This window comes from Seriola lalandi, unplaced genomic scaffold (genome assembly GCF_002814215.2).
Source record: "Seriola lalandi dorsalis isolate HSWRI2012SDOR001 ecotype SW California unplaced genomic scaffold, Sedor1 jcf7180002054887, whole genome shotgun sequence".
NCBI lineage: Eukaryota > Metazoa > Chordata > Actinopteri > Carangiformes > Carangidae > Seriola > Seriola lalandi.
This window is the reverse complement of record NW_019525439.1, coordinates 2257104-2273320: the sequence shown is the minus strand read 5'-3', so window position 1 is coordinate 2273320 and position 16217 is coordinate 2257104. Positions and strand designations below refer to the sequence as shown.

General features: G+C 45.5%; 1 protein-coding gene and 1 long non-coding RNA gene across 2 annotated transcripts in view; one reads left to right on the top strand and one right to left on the bottom strand.

The window, feature by feature from the left end:
• The window catches only part of ext1b (exostosin glycosyltransferase 1b), a 114194-nt gene extending 103588 nt beyond the window's left edge, over positions 1-10606 (bottom strand). Inside the window, exon 1 of the mRNA XM_023429106.2 lies at positions 8516-10606. Within this exon, the coding sequence (XP_023284874.1) occupies positions 8516-9459 (944 nt within the window). The 5' untranslated portion in view covers positions 9460-10606. The remainder of the gene's footprint in view (positions 1-8515) is intronic.
• LOC147817808 (uncharacterized) overlaps positions 1-16217 on the top strand; it is a 251195-nt gene that overhangs the window by 108788 nt on the left and 126190 nt on the right. The window lies entirely within an intron of this gene.

Here is a 16217-nt window from a genome sequence, read left to right as displayed (position 1 = left end):
TATTTGAATATGAATACCAGCAGAGGGGTTAAGTGCTTGTTTTCGCTCTCGTGGTGGTGAGAAGAGAAGGAGGGAGGTCGGCGTGCACGCTGACGTCAACGATCTGCCGTCCCATTGATGTGCCGTCGGTGGGTGTTTGCTGAACGGCCTCTTGGGGCCATAAAAGCTGTCATTCTGCGGGGCCATAATAACTAGCCGCCCCTCCCCCCACGCCCCCCCCATCCCCACTGGAGCTGCTGCAACGCCCCGAGGGAGTCACACGCTGACTGAAACCAAGATCTGTAACAACTGCTGACAACGCTGATGGACTACGTTCTGATCAGTTTCTGTTCCGTCTTCTTATTCGGAGGGAAATGTTCATCTTTTCACTGCGATTGCCGTGTGAGCGCGTCAGCGTACACAGCAGCCGCAGCAGATATGGGCCAGAGTCTCTGCCCGCTGCCCCTCATTGATGAGATAACTGTGGTCAGGTGCTCCACAGCCTGGGGACGGCAGAGTCATTCAGGAAGAAAGACGAATGCCTGGGAGCACCGGAACCAGCGGCAATCTCCTCTCCCTCTCTCCACACACACACACACACACACACATACACACACACACACACACACACACACACACACACACACACAAGCACACACCCTGACCTCTCATGCACTAACACACTCAATGCTCCACAGTTCAGCAGCGGAAAAGATAACAGCCATATAAGTGCAGCCTAATTCACTCACAGTGAAGCCTCCATCCACTTGACCAGTCATACAAGCAAATGGGAGGGATGGGCAGGGAAGTCAAATGCATTCGTGAATCAGAAATGACGGCCTTTCAAAGAGCTGACTGATCGAGGTGTTTCATTCACGGCCATTTTTTTTCCTTTTAAATTTACATAAAAATTGACAAGTCTCCAACTGGGCGGGAAAAAACGACAAGACGAGAAGAAAATGCATCATTTTACTGGTATTTGTTCAGCTAAAGAAGGATACAGAACGACTACAGATGTGGAGTTCATCTTAATAAGCGTGATTGGATATGTTTTTGTTTCGGTTATAAATCAAAATAATGGGTTAAAGGACGCTAAAACGCTCTTTGGAGCGAACACTCTCTGCGACTTTGTCAGTATGAGACACAAACTTTCATATACTTAGAGGATTCAAATATTGTCAAGAGCATCTTTAAAGTTAATGATCCCAATTTAAATCACAATGTAGACAGTTTCCCTGAAATTGCATTGCACTGAACATCAGTTATGAAAGTAGCAAACACATTTTTGCTGTGAGAAATTGTTAGTTGCGAGTGCAGTCAGAGTACGTCCCACTCCTCTTTGATAAGTCAAAAAAAAAAAAAAACATGACAAAAACCAAGGGGCCCGATGGCAAAACAGTGCAGCGACTGAACCTGGGAATGCTGGAATGATGGGGGGGGGCGGGAATGTACGCTCAGAGCAGCGTTGCCCCCGTCCCAGCATGCCTCATGCCTCATGCCAATCGGAGAAAGCTGAGACGTGAGAGATTTTTTTTTTTTTTTTTAATAGTTCGTCTTCTCTGCTTACAAGAAAGAAAAGAAGGAAGAAAAAAAAAAAAGACAGATGTCAGAACTCAGAACTCATTGTGCTCACTAAACCTGCAGACAGCAGCCATATCTTTCTTTCATCCCTCCTCAGCAGAGAATTTAATGAGAAGCCAATCACGTGTCTGTCCTGATCATCACTTTTTTGTCTCAGCCAGTCACATACCCGTCTAGTTTAATTACGTTCATGAGGACCCAATCGGCTTCTTTCTTTCTCTCGCGCTCTCGTTCTGTTCTGCGCTGTCAGAGCCGTCCAGAAACTGCGCAGATACTCGCTTCCCTGTCTGCCTGCAAACTTTTTACATCACTGTATCAGCACTAGTTAGGGATGAGTGTGCCTCAAGAGTGACAGAAAGAAAAAGAGAGAGGAAGAGAGGACGGGCGGGGGTTTACAACTTTTACCACTGTGCCTGTGTCTCTTATTAATTCATTCCCCTTAAACATTTCCCGACAGTCCTGGAAAAAAATGGACGGCGTTCTGATGCCTTGTTATTCCTCATTCTTTCAATTACTGTTACCGCGAGCACAATAAGCCTTCGGACCTTTTTTTTTTTTTTTCCTCCAGAGTGGAAGTGAGCAGCTTTTAACAGAGGAAATGATTCCAGGGGCTCGCCTACTGCTGTGCTAATACTCTCATCGATTTTCATTTTGGGGGAGCCCTCCCAGCTGATCAATCTCTCTCCACCAACTAGCCAGCAGCTGGCCTGGGAGGGGGTGCAGGATGCTTCACTCAGGCTTCACTGTCTGATCCGATGCAAGTGTGTGTATGCTTGTGTGTGTGTGTGAGTGTGAGCCGAGTTCATGTCCATCCCCCCAATTCTTTCCCTCTCTTGCTTCCCACCCCTCCAGCGCCACAGCCGCGGCCACCACCACCTCTGAGGCCAGGGGCGGCTTGGCTGCGCTGGTAATCCCTCAATGAATGTGGGTCAGTGAGCGGGGCTTTGCCTTCGTCACTCAGCAAGGGGACAGACAGCGGGGTCGTGACCCCAGTCATCCTGCACGCGCACACACACACACACACACACACACACACACACACGCCACGTATGAAGACAAAGACACAGGGATGTGCGCGCGTTCACACACACAGACACACACCGACATGGACGGATGAGCAGCCACAACTCACACAGACAAAAACAAGTAGCAACACAAACTTGGAACACAGATCGGAGATTAGTAGAGCTGAAATGATTACTCATAACTCACAGTTAGTTAGTTACTCACATCAAGTTAAACACTTACAGTTTTGATTATCGATCAATCATTCGAAAAATTCCGGAAAATAAAACCCCCCCCCCAAAAAATCACTGGTTTCAGCCTCTCAAATGTGAACGTCGGACAGAACATTGGCGACATGTTAAAAGTGCCACCTGAGGCTCTGGAAACTTTCTGCAAATATGTTATGGACCAAACAATTCATCCAATAAATAATTAATATATTGATCGATGATGAACATAACTGCAGCCCTGGAGATATTCAAAGACATAGTCAACCAACAAACAGCTACAACAACCCTGTGCCCTTATATATGGGATGTGTCACCAAGTTACTAATAGCTTCATGGAATAATTTTAATTATTAAGTAATTTTTTTTAGCATAATACAGAAAACAGTGGTATGAAAAGCTCAAATTATTAACAACCAGTTGTCTACAAGGTGGAATAATATAATGCAAGCTACTGTAACAGCTATGTGTCACTAGAGTCTACAACTGCTGAGAAAATAGCAGTTATGAAAAGGGCCGACAGGAACACTGATGAAGCCACGCTGACTTCTGTCACGTGACACGGTGACTCGTCGCAGATAAAACCAAACGAAGCTGAATCGACTCAGACACACACACACACGTTGATTAAAGTGAGGAAAGAGCAGAGCGAGTGAAAGTCAGAGGAGATGAGCGATAGAGAACCTGATAAGATAAAATAACAAACAGAGGTTTTATGTAGTTATAGGCTTAAATCTGCAAATCTTACACATACGCACACACCAAAATATCAAAGAGTCCTAATTAAGCTGCACCACATTCAAACTAATTATCCTCCACATCATTAACATTCTCCATCACGAGCTTGGTACTTTATCTAAGAGAGAGCAGGCAATCATGAAATATTCATGATTTATTAATCTGACTACAGAAAAACAAACAATGGCAACCCGGGGAGTGTGACACCCTCTCTTGCCAAACAGCGAGGTAGCAACATGACTGTGTTTTGCTCCTCGCTCCTCGGCGACTGCAGATCTCCAACAGAAGAAGTCCACTGACATCCAGGTGAATGCTGCTATTCCCACTCACAATAGTGTTTTACTGAGATAAGGCGGAGAGGAAGTGTTGCTGGTTTTCTTCACTTGGCCCGGATCGGCCTCTGCCTCTCATTTTGTGGCGTCGTATCAACAAAATGTCAACCAGCGCGTCGTCATAAAAAGAAGAAGAAAAAAATGAGGGAAATGGAAATGTGGCGGGGAGCCACCTCGAGACAAATCACATCAGTGTTTCCGTGTTGAGAGAGAGAGAGGGAGAGAGGGAGAGAGAGAGAGAAGGGGAGGAGGGAAAGGAGAGGAAAGAGAAAAGTATGATGAACCAAAACAAAGGGAGGAAAGGTAAGAGGAGGTAAAGCAGAAATAGAGGGAAACATGCAAAGAGGGTGGGCGGATGTTAGAAGCTGGCCTGTTTCCCCTTTCCTTTCTTACTCCATCCCTCCCTCCCTCCCTCCCTCCCTCTCTCTCTCTGCTCACGCATTTGAGAGGATTTTCTCAAGTGGGAAAATTTGTGCTGATGACACAGTTGTGAAAATGAAAATGCTGCAGCGCTTGGTTGATGTTACTGTCATTGACTCCTAATGGGAAAAAATCCCACTACACGCGCAATTTTCTGGACTCTCCATTTCTTTCATCCCACCTCACGCAGCACTCTCCCAACATACACCTCGCGCTATTATCACTCAATCTCACACCCACTTGCTCTTCTTCTTCTTCCTTCTATACACACACACACACACACACACACACACTTACTTTCAGGCCTGCTCAAACGCAGACACATTGTCTTATATCTCCTCTTGACTTTCTCATTCTCTAAATCTCTCCCTCTACTTCTCTTCATTACCCTCCCCTCTCTCTTTCAGTTTTCAAGTCCCCCGGGTGACCTTGAGCAGCAGCTGCCAGTGAAGTAGCTAAAGTACAAAGTCAATACGAGCCAACAAAGCTGGTTAAGTATTAAATGGGGGGGATGATGACGCTGCTGTTAGCCAGGGAAAAACTTCACAGAGAGCAAATAAAAGGAGTGTGTGCAGTCGGACTTTAATGGAACACTCAATAGTTATAATGATGTGCTGAAGCAGTTGACTTGTGATATTAGATGAGACTGTACTTTTGATATCTGCAGGCTTATCTGCTTGCAAGTGGAATACAGAGCACTTTGCTCGCAGAGTGGGGGTAATGTTGGGTTAAACATATGATGTCAGTAAGCCACTGTATGAAAAATGTTTAAGTGCACGGCACATAGGTTATTACTGATGATGGGCCCTTTTTCAATACATAATACAGTGAAAAACCCCATGCCTGAAGTGATTCGTTACCGAAACAGGAAGTGGCAGGCCACAAAAGTGACTTCCCTTTTAAAAGGAATGAAAACTTGAGTTCCCACAACTGAAGACACAGAAGGAAAAAACAATTAAAAAAAATTTTTTTTTAAATCACATTTCCAGTTAAGAGAATGTCAATAAAAGTGGTTTAGTCACCACACGCCACAGCATTACAGCAAAATCCCACCTTATATGAAATTTTTCAATTGGCGAGCCCATAATAGCCTTTCACTGTCCTCTCCCAGGATCATTGTCAGCAGCCCTGAAAACTGAGTGGATAATGTAGCAGTGAATGGGCCCTTTCATCAGCGTTTGGCCATGGAAGTGGACCAGAGTGACTCCAATTGAAAGCTATTGCAGCTAAGAAAATCAATTGAATAAATGTGTGGAGCGTGGTGCATTTGTGTGTGTGTGTGTGTGTGGGTTGGAGCCGGTTCAGGTGCCCATATACTGGCTTCCAGTCTGGCCTCCTGCTGCTGCATTCCTCAGTAGAGCAGCATTCCTTTGGAAGCCAACGGGGTCAGAGGTCAGGAGGCAAGGATGAGCCTGGATGCAGCACCAGCCACGGTGTGTGTGTGTGTGTATATATATTTATATGTATGCATGCGTACGTTTGTGTTACAAGTACAGTCTGTGTTCAACTGCATCTCTCTCTTTCTCTCTCTTTCTCTCTCTCTCTCTCTCTCTCTCTCTCTCTCTCTCTCTCTCTCTCTCTCTCTCTCTCTCTCTCTCTCTATGCACCGAGCTACATTCAAAGAGCATCCAGGTATGTACATATACTGTGCAGCCAGTCAGCCTGCCTTGGCAGCGCTCCCTCCTCAACCGCTAACAGCTGCTCTGACACGTGTGTGCATTCCTGAGTCTGCACCACAGAGTCCCCGTAAGGCACCGCCTGCCCACCCGCCCGTCCGCCCCCAGCCTCCTGGAAATGGAGCGCTAACGCCGACCAGCCGGCCCACTGCGCATAGATGCCTTTACCTGAGAGAGCCAAGTCAGGGTTTTTGTAAAGCCTGGCCTGGCACCCGAAGGAGTTTAAATTAGATTGAAATGAAAGGCATCAGTTTGATTAAATCCAAACAGGTTTGCTGAATCATAACAGGACAAAAGAAATGCTTTAAATTTATTGTTTCCACTGTGTTGACAAATGCCAAAGCAGGCTTGCATTATAAACGGGCTATAACCAGCTAAATCAATTCTAAAGTCACAAGAAAAAGTCCAAATTAAGTGTGAAAACCACTGAGATGTTCGGTGCAACGACCAGAATCAGGCCCACATGCTAAACACTGTAAAAGTGTTGTGTAAAAATACAATTGGATTTATTGAGTTTTAGTGGGGACAGAAATCAGATGTAGTCATCGATGTTGGGAAAGAAATGACTAACAGGCCCGTATTGATCAAAATAAATCAACCATGAAACGCACTACAGTGGAAAGAGTGGGTCAGAGAGCGCTCCCAGTTTCCCTGAACTCAACGGTGATCAGCTGTGTCAGTCAGCTGATTATGGTGATGAGATGTTCCAGAGGCAGAGGGGTGCTTCTGGGAAAAACAAGGCCGGATCCATTGGGGGAAAGAGAGCCGTGAGCGGAGCAGAGGTGGGCTGTCCAGAGATGACTGGAATGTCAGATAATGGATGACATATCTCCCCGGGTGACACCGAGCCCAAGGCATCCAGGGAGACAGAGATGGAGAGAATGAGTGTGTGTGTGTATGTGTGTGTTAGAGAGAGAGCGAGAGGGGGGAAAAAAGGGATGACGAATGGACAGACAAGTGCGTGCTTGTGAAGTTTTGTTAGAGCTCCTTTTTTCTGGCAATACAGTGTGTCTGTGAGGAGCTGGAGGTTTTTGGGTTCATCTCAAGTTCAAGGAGAGTCGCTTCCTCTCTCAACCCAACATGTGTTTGGTTTAAAAAGTTCTTCTTATCCCCCCCACCACCACATCTCCTGCACCTTGCTCTCTTGTCTTTCTGACTGACTGAATGGAAATATGTGTAGGTTAACTTTCCATATGTTCCCCATCTGTCCTTTCCCTTAACCTTGACACACACACACATACACACACACAGGTAGGCACACCCTCTAGGAACAATGTAGACAAGTGCTGTTATCACATGCCTGAGCTTCTCCAGGCTTTACACAGAGGCATAGGATCCACAGGTTGATAAATGCAGATCAAACCGATGTCACTCACAGACGAGTGAACCTGACAGCAGGGTTCACCGTGTAACCCAGCTATGTAAACATCAGACGACACCGCCCCCATATTAAAAACATACCAAACATTCAAGTACAGCTTCTGTTCCCAAGGGGAATCATTAATTACCACCTTGACAAAACTGAGACCTCCAAAATTAGAGGTAATCAACTGTCCCTGGGGGCTAAGTGGAAACGATGGCACTAGCACTTGGAAATTAAAGGTGATAATTAACCCATTATGGCTGATTTAGCCGCACTAAATCGCTTCATAATTCAACCAAACTTGTTACATTCCGCAGCCGACGCCAACTACACCTTTAAGTGTGGGAAGCAGCATTTTTATCAGGACAAGGTCACCGTAACACTGATACTAAAAAAAAAAAAAAAAAAAAAAAAAGACTCCCACATTCGACTTTCACTTAATTTGCACTAAACATAGGGTGCAAAGCAAACATGCCCATGCACATCCTGGTGAGAGGCTGCAGCAGTGCTCCCATGAAGTGGAGCTAGAAGAGGAAGGTGGTGGCAGTGGTGGTGGTGGTGGTGGTGGGGGTTGGGGGGGGGTGAATTCCTTCATAAGAAAGTAAGGAAGAGAAGGGAGGGGAGGGCAGGGGGGTCGTCCTGGAAGCTAATAGACTAACTGGAGATCTTTCATGTCATGCTTGAGAGGGAGTGTGGAGAGTAAAAACCAGTCATGTAGTGACACATAAAAGGGCTGGTCAACTATAGACTGCAGTTGGGGATCATTATAAAGCTCATAATCATTCAGTTAATCAGTTATGTTTCCAGATGTTTGGGTTTTTTTTGGTTTTTTTTTAACATCACTTAAGTCTAGGTTTTAATTCCAAGACTAAACAGGTGATTAACTCTAATCCATGTGCAAATTGAGGGAGTAAATTAATATTCGGTGTTACTTATTAATACCTTTATTTTCAGTTAGGAAGAACTTAATGTCAGTTAATCTGAATGGCTCACACATCTAAATGCGCGCGCGCGCACACACGCACACACACACACACACACACACTGAGAACTCGACAGGATGCGCCTGGTGCGCTGTCGGTGTGGATGACAGCTCTTTGCGCACTGATTTCGTGCGTAAAAGTGGAAGAGCAACAATGAAAAATAATAAAATACAAATAAAAGCTTTTTCCTTTTTCAGTAACTGTCACTTACTTGTCATACTCTGCGTTGTCCTTGTCACAGCGCGCGTCCTTGTGCTTCTGCCAGTCTTTGCCATGCTTGCAGGTGGTGAGCAGCACCACATCCTCGGCGTTGTGGACGTGATATAAGGCATTCCTGGTGTCCGAGCCGATACCGGTCAGGTAGCGCTTCCCCTTGAACACCAGCATGTACTTTCTAAAAGGCGGGATGGAGTTGTACTTGAGGTACCCCCTCTCTCCGCCGGTCCTCGGATGCTCCTTGGAGAAGAGGGGTATGGACACGTCGAAGTGGGGCCTGAAGTTCTCGGTGCTGATGCTGGCTTTGGCCAACATGGCTTGACCGATGTCAAAGCCCAAGTCTTCCGTATAGTCCGGCCACGTCCCCGAGTACAAGTTAAATATAAGGTGGTTCCTGCCGTCGTTCCACAGGGGCAGGTTCTGGACCTTGGTCTTCAGGTTGTGGACGTATTGCGGGGACAGCTGGTCCCGGTCCAGAGTGTCCAGACTCAAGACGAAGAGACACGCCTGTCCGGGGTCTGAGGTGTAAAACCTCGACCCCTCAATGGTGGATAAAATATTCTGATAACTCTCTGAGATCTTCTCCCCCTTCTGCTGCGGGTAAACATAAACTTTGAATCCGTTCTTCTGACACAGAGAGAAATCAAAGCATGAATCCATGCGGCACCGTTTGCCTTTGTAAACACTCGTGTTGACGTCCCTCTTCTGCCTCGGGGATATGTGCAGGTTGTACTCCTCGGTCTCCGTCTGATCCCAGGGCACGAAAGGGTGTAAAGGGTCCGAGAAGTGAGGCCAGGGCTGGTCGGGCCGGTACCCATTTCGGCTGCGGTCATGCCGGCTCCTGCTCGCCGCTGGAAGTTGAACCCCTCCGAGGTAGAAGAGAAGCACTAGACATGCACCGGCTGAGAGCAGGATCAGGTAGCGTTTTTTGGCCTGCATGTGTCCTGGGAACAGGGGCGAGTTGTTTAGGAATAAGAAATGTAAAGTGGCCCGAAGTTAGGCTCTCACCAACCCCGGCTACACCGCTCCATCCTCCGGCAGCCTCCACGGATCCCCAACCCCCCTTCTGCGTATTCGGTTCCCAAATCCAGCAATTGATCCAGTGCATGTGGGCGATTTTAAAAGTAGTGTCCCTTTCTCCCTCTTCTGTAGAGTTTCACCATATCGCGCAGCGCCTACAGCGGGGCTTGGGCGCACCTAAAAAGATCAGTGCTGCCCGGACCCTCTCGGACACAATCATATGCAGCGACTCTCTTCCCCTGCGCTTCTTCTCACCCTCATTCAGGCTGGCTGTGTGTGTGGGGCTATTCAAATGGAAAACTGTCCGAGAACCGTCTGGGAACTCTCTCTCCCCCAAAGATGAACAGCGGCAGGGGTCCCCGAGGCTCTCCCAGACGGAAAGGTATACCCCGGTTTGGATGTTAAACTCGGTAACACATTGACCGGGGAGTGTAAAAAAAAAGAAAGAAAGAAAGAAAAAGAAAAAAGCCCGTCGGTGTGGCCGCCGCGCTCCGATCCAAATGCCTCGGGGTGAATTCGTCCTATCCCCCCCCCTCCTCTTTTATCACTCCATGGTCCCGTGTGAAGAGAGGCAAGAAAACGGAGGGGCAGCGTCGTAGCGCAGGGGCAGCTCAGCGGTACAACTGTAACCTGACGAATCCCTGCATTTCTCTTCTTATTTATTACAACCTCCACACACACGCTCGCTGATATAAAATAAAAACCTCATCGGCGGGGAGCCACGCAGCGGGCGAAGTTAGCCGGTCGACACGAGGCGAACAAACGCGAACCTCAAGACCGGGTCAATGGCTGAGAAAATGTTCAAAAAGACGGGATTCCTTGAGCCTAGTGTCCAATTACCGAGTGCTCAGTTGTTCCGATTGTTAGTCGGTAACATTCCAATCCCGACACGACGGCAGCTGACGTGACGTCCCACCGATGCGCACCGCCGCCGCTGATTGGTCCGTCTGTGGGAACGGAAGAGGCGGGACTTGAGGGGATGCACCCATTCATAACCGGAGTCCTCCGCATGTGCAAATTATCTAATTGTTAAGCCTGTAGAAGTTGTTTGAAGATGTTGCCGGAGAGCAAAGCACCCTCTACAACAAAAAAAAGAGAGGAGAAAAAAAGGAGAATGGATTGACACAGTGTGTTTTGTGTTCAGGCTGAGTCACACACACACACACACACACACACACACACACACACACACACACACACACACACACACACACACACACACTGTTTGCTCTCATACTATCTGGATTAAACAGTCTACACCTCAGCGGTGGAGGAAGTACTGAGATTTCCTTTGCTTAAGTAAAAGTATCACAAAGAGAAAATAGGCTACTAGTGAAAGTCCTGCATTCAGATTCTTGTTTGGGTGAGACAGCAAAATGTGGTAGTCATTACACAAAATGTTACAGTCTAGTGTATTTATCAAATTGGAACAAACAGACTCTTGGACATTAAAGCAGAATTTAAATGTTGTCAAGGTAAAGTGAAGTTTACATACAACTTTTTATACCACTCAGCAGTTCAACCTCTAACAAACTCATCATCAGCTTTACTTGGAAAATCTTAATTCAAAAATACTCAAGCAAAGTACAATAGGCAACCTGACTTGTACACACTCAGGCTGAGCAGTCTATACTGTCAGTGCTTGATGAAATGTACTGTTCTTTCTTTCTTTCTTTCTTTCTTTCTTTCTTTCTTTCTTTCTTTCTTTCTTTCTTTCTTTCATTCATTCATTCTTTCTTTCTTTCTTTCTTTCTTTCTTTCTTTCTTATTCAACTCACAGGTTGCATAGAAGCATACCCTAGTACTTTTATTTGTCTATTTTATTTGTTTAATGCATTTAACAGCAGAAAGATCTTGAAGTTGCTTTTTTCTGTAATGTCTGGTGTTTTCAGACCTTATTGTCCCATTCTAGTAAACCAAGTTTTTTTTCTTCCTTCATATCATATTTTTCCTATTTCTTGCCTTTATTGAACAGCTGTAAAGACAGACAGGAAATGAGGAGAGAGAGAGAGAGAGAGAAAGAGAGGAGGGGTGGGGAGGTTTGACATGCAACAAAGGTCCATGGCTGATATCAAAATCAAATCAGGGATGTTGCGGTCTGATGGTGTTTTGCTGTGTCTCAACCACCAGACCACAAGGTCGCCCCATCTAAGTTTTTTTCCCCCCACCAAACATTGTCCCCTCTAATTTGATCCGCGGTCTGTTCCCAAACAGGTTTTCACGGAAACCCAGATTCACTAACCTGCAGTCCTGACAGAGCAAAGACAATCAAAAGCCACTAAAGTAAGATAAGCCCTGTGTGATTTGCATGTAACATGTTGAAATGTTTATATCGCCTCCAGGACTCAGCATCTGTTCAAATGATTTCATCGTCCATTTGTACCAAAAACAAACACAGTGAAATAGTCAGGATATGAAGGTCTTCAATGAGAATAAGTTGTTGGAAGTCAACTTCCAGCTAAAATGTTCCTGTATCCACTAACAAACCAAGGCGGCACAGCAGAGGCGACGTGCCTGACAAGGAAATTAATAGCAGAGGAGTGGTTCTCACTGAGTGTCACCATGCCTCATAAGCCCGCATAATCCTCCCCACTGCCATTTGGTGGCACAACACTCAGACTGGGTGAAGAGGCCATCCTAATTTTTTATCGGCCAATTAGCTCAGAAGAGGGGGACTAATTAGCAGGGCTGACTGGGAGACCGGCCAGGATCCTGTGGTTGGCCGGCGCTCATCGTCGGAATATGCTGGTGATGAAGAGGCCTGGGTGCTGTTCCAGAGGGATGCTCCTGTCTTCGTGTTGTTGTCCTGCTCGATCCAATGTTAAGCAATCCGTATAGCAAAGAGACGTGGGCTGAGTAAAGGAAACATGCAAATCCCGAATCGTCCGACTGTGACTATGTTGCGGCATGTTGCGCTGCCGTAACAGGTTCTCGTAGCCTTATATTTACACAGCGCTTCTTCTCACACTAATCTAAACTCTGCACTCTTATAGAAAAGTCGCACAACTGGCACACTTGGCAACACTGCCTCTCTTTTGAGAGCCTTGCTTTTGTTTATGCCCGAGGGACTTTTCTCTTAATTGCTTGCAACTCTAACAGGAATAATGTCGGGTTCCTTAATGACACTTGAAACTGAGATTGTGTTAACCGGAGAAGATGGTGTACTCTGAATAGACTTGTTCTCTTGAAAAGTGCTTGCGTCTCCCTTAATGTATTGCAGGTTGTCCACATCATTAAACACTTCTCTTAATTGAAGGTGAGAAGGAGAGGCGCAGTAGCTTGAGCGCGGGCTGCAGCGTTCGCCGCTGCGCGTCAGAGTTTTACGGCGCTGTATCCCGACTGTTTTGGAACATTTTGTAGCTGTGTGGTCTCTGCATCACAGTGGTGAGGACTGGGAGTCATTCCAGCGAGCTTTGCCTCACTCCACTCCTTCATCCTTCCTTGTGTACACTTCTAATGTTTCCACCCAAGAAAAATTCCCCTCTTCAATCACGCTCTGGTCTCTCCCCTTCAGAGGGCTGTAGCAGGTCAGGGATATGAGAGGATGAGTAAATCTGGCCGGCTGTCAAGCCTTAAAAGCTGGACTAAGCAAAATTATAAAGTAAAAACACCTCCTTTTTTTTTTAATCTGCCAAAACCAAACAGTGGATTTGAATTAGAGAAGAGCAAACGTACGCTGTAGATTCTCCCACTTTGCCCAAATGAAATGATGCTGTCAGCATGTAGGAGCAGGAAATTGCTCCACTAATGGAGGAAGAAAAATACAGGAAGTGGCAAATTCTACATGGGGGGGGGGGGGGGGGGGGGGGGGAACTCTGTCCAAGAGCAACACTCACAAATGTTAGATCATTAGTTTCTTTTGATATGAAACCACACACTGGCTGGGATGGAACACACCATGTTGAAGTTCAAAGTTTTTGAACAAATATCTCCCAGTGCCAATGTGTAAAGAGTTAGCAAGGTGATGTAAATCAGTGTCTTACTTTGTTGTAGCCCTCACTTTGTGCCTTTCATGTGTTACCGTTACATTTGAGTCACAGAGCAAAGCTGCACCTCTTTTCCCTAAATCAAATGAAAACAAACTAAAATGAAACATTTTCTGAAACATTTCCTTCCAGTGTTTTATCTTTTCATATACAAATGAATCCACTTTTGCATATTTTGTTTGTGCAAGGACATGTGTCATTTCTAACTACCTGAATTAGGAAATACTGTTGCAACTTGAGGAACTGGTTAAAAGTTTTTTCTTTTTTTTTACAACAAACAAGAACTTTTTTTAATCCCTATGATTGGAAGAGTCTTTGAGGATTCTCCAAATAACCCTAGAACAGCAGTAAGTTCTGCTAAATGACTTCTGTTTCTCAAAGATCAGCAGGTATTTGTTCTTTGGAAAATCCAATGCTTAGCTCTGTGACTCGAATGTAATGATAATACATGTGAGGCACAATGCACATGTAACACAACCTTCCTACATTTTTACGTGTCACTTGCTTTTGTTTACATCTGTTTTCTGAAGCGGAAATTCTTTTTTTTTGTTTTTTGACCCTTTTGTGAACGCAAGTCAAACATATTCCGTGTTGTTGTTTTCAATGAAGAACAGGCCTTGTTTTGTAGTAGTTTAGGCAGATCGAGTCATTCACGGGAACCGCAAAATAAAAAAAGATATTGCTATAAGGCAGTGATCATGAGATATTCAATTTGAATGTTTTCCAAATTAATGAATGGCAACTTCTGAGCAAAACACATTGACCTTGAAGCTCATTTGCCATTTAGATATAAATTATAAGAACATATCCAGTATGATATAAAGCAGTGATTTGAATAGGTCTATGTCCTGACTGAATGGAATGAACAGTCACTTTATGCTCTGACTCTCCTGGTGCTGCGTGTAAAGCACTTGCCCTCAGTGACGGCAGGCAGCCATGATAAAGACTTGCAAATTCAGGCCGTGGTAAACAAATACCCACGGCTGGAAGGTGATCTGTGGGTTGAGGGAGTTTCAGGCAGGAGGAAGACAAAACAGCCTTTGAGAGTCTTCAGGCTGCTGCTGATCAGTCGCTGATAAACTCCCTTCTGGATGATGTAACAAGCTGGGCTCCTGCAATGACAAAGGGCATGTGTGTGTGTTTGCGTGTGTGTGTGTGTGTGTGTGTGTGTGTGTATAAGCATTCATGCCCAAAAAATACTGTATCTCTGGGGTTGCAGTGTGTGTTTGCATTCATGTACCCGGCTTGTGCATGCACATGAGACTATATTTTGTTGTGTGTGTGTGTGTGTGTGTGTGTGTGTGTGTGTGTGTGTGTGTGTGTGTGTGTGTGGACAGGGTGTGAATAACGAATCTGAAATCCAGCTGAGTTTACTTTTTAAAGGCTCGTGAAGTAGCTCCTAAAACCTGAGAATAGAGTTCCACTGATGTAGTGTGTAATCTTGTCTACATGGTCTCACAGGGAGTGTGCTCTTCTTTCCCAACAACGCTGCTTGTATTTGCAAGATTCAGAAAATAACACAGAGCTTTTCAAGTATTCATGTCCAATCTTTTGTCTTGTCACCTGTGCCGCTATTTCCCCGGTGCTTATTCCTGCAAAAAAATTTAGGGAGGGTGAAAAGTTGAGAGAGATAGAAAACATAAACATACTGTAATGAAAACTTGAGGCAAACAATTCATTCCATCCAGTCGTCTCCTCTCATTGCTGACAGCAGCAAACAGTGCAGTGACAAACAGGCCGGAAATTTAGCTAAAAGAGCATTGTGACTGATGTAGCCGTGGCAAGTGAGTGGGAGTCAATCTGGACTTGGACTTTCTGTTCTCAGACTGCCAGCCTCATGGATTGCTTCGGGCTACTGAACGCTAAATGGTGTAGCCTTGGCTATCCTTTCAAAGTGCTGCTCACTCCATGTGTGGGATGCCTAGTGATCTCCTATTCTTTATTTATTTAAAGTGACCTTTCGACTCCCGAGCTGAGATTGCTTTGGGCAAACTGAGCTGGGTTTAAATGTTCGGGGGTGTGGGAGGGAGGCCATCATTTGTTGCCAGGGCCCTGAGCGAACTGCACTGAAACTCTAGAATTTTAACCCCAGAATTCTTCTGGGAAGTGCCGGCTGGCAGGCAGCATCAAATGAAGCGTTTCAGGTTAGATGTGGTGATAGGCTTTTGTCCTCATTAAAACAGAAATCCCTGCCACTTCTTTCTCATTTGTATTCCGCCGCAATTCATTCAGGGTGGATTTTGATTTGGGGGATTTGGATGGTATGAGGCCACTGAAGCCAGGAGGAAAAAAGAATGCATCTTGTAGTTTCTTCTTACGCAAAGCCCTGAAAGAGCAACTTTACATATACAGTACTTTGTCCTTACTTACTTTTCAACTTTGTGGCTGAAGACAAAGCCTCCGTCTTGGCTGAACGGAATTAAAGTATTCCTGCTTATGAAAAGGTCTAAAGCTCGTCCTATTAAACACCTCTTCATAAGCACACTTGCGGCTGAATGTGCCAATCACTTGAAACATCGGCCCCACTTCAGGGAGCTGAAACATAATGAGTGTCAGTATCATTAAATCTACCGCACTGATATTAAATCAGTATCATTTAAAGGAGCTCATTCTGATATCATTACTTCAGAAAGTGCTGATGCAGCTGTGGGACCTGCTGGCTACAGTACAGTAGGATTTTGCATCCATTCA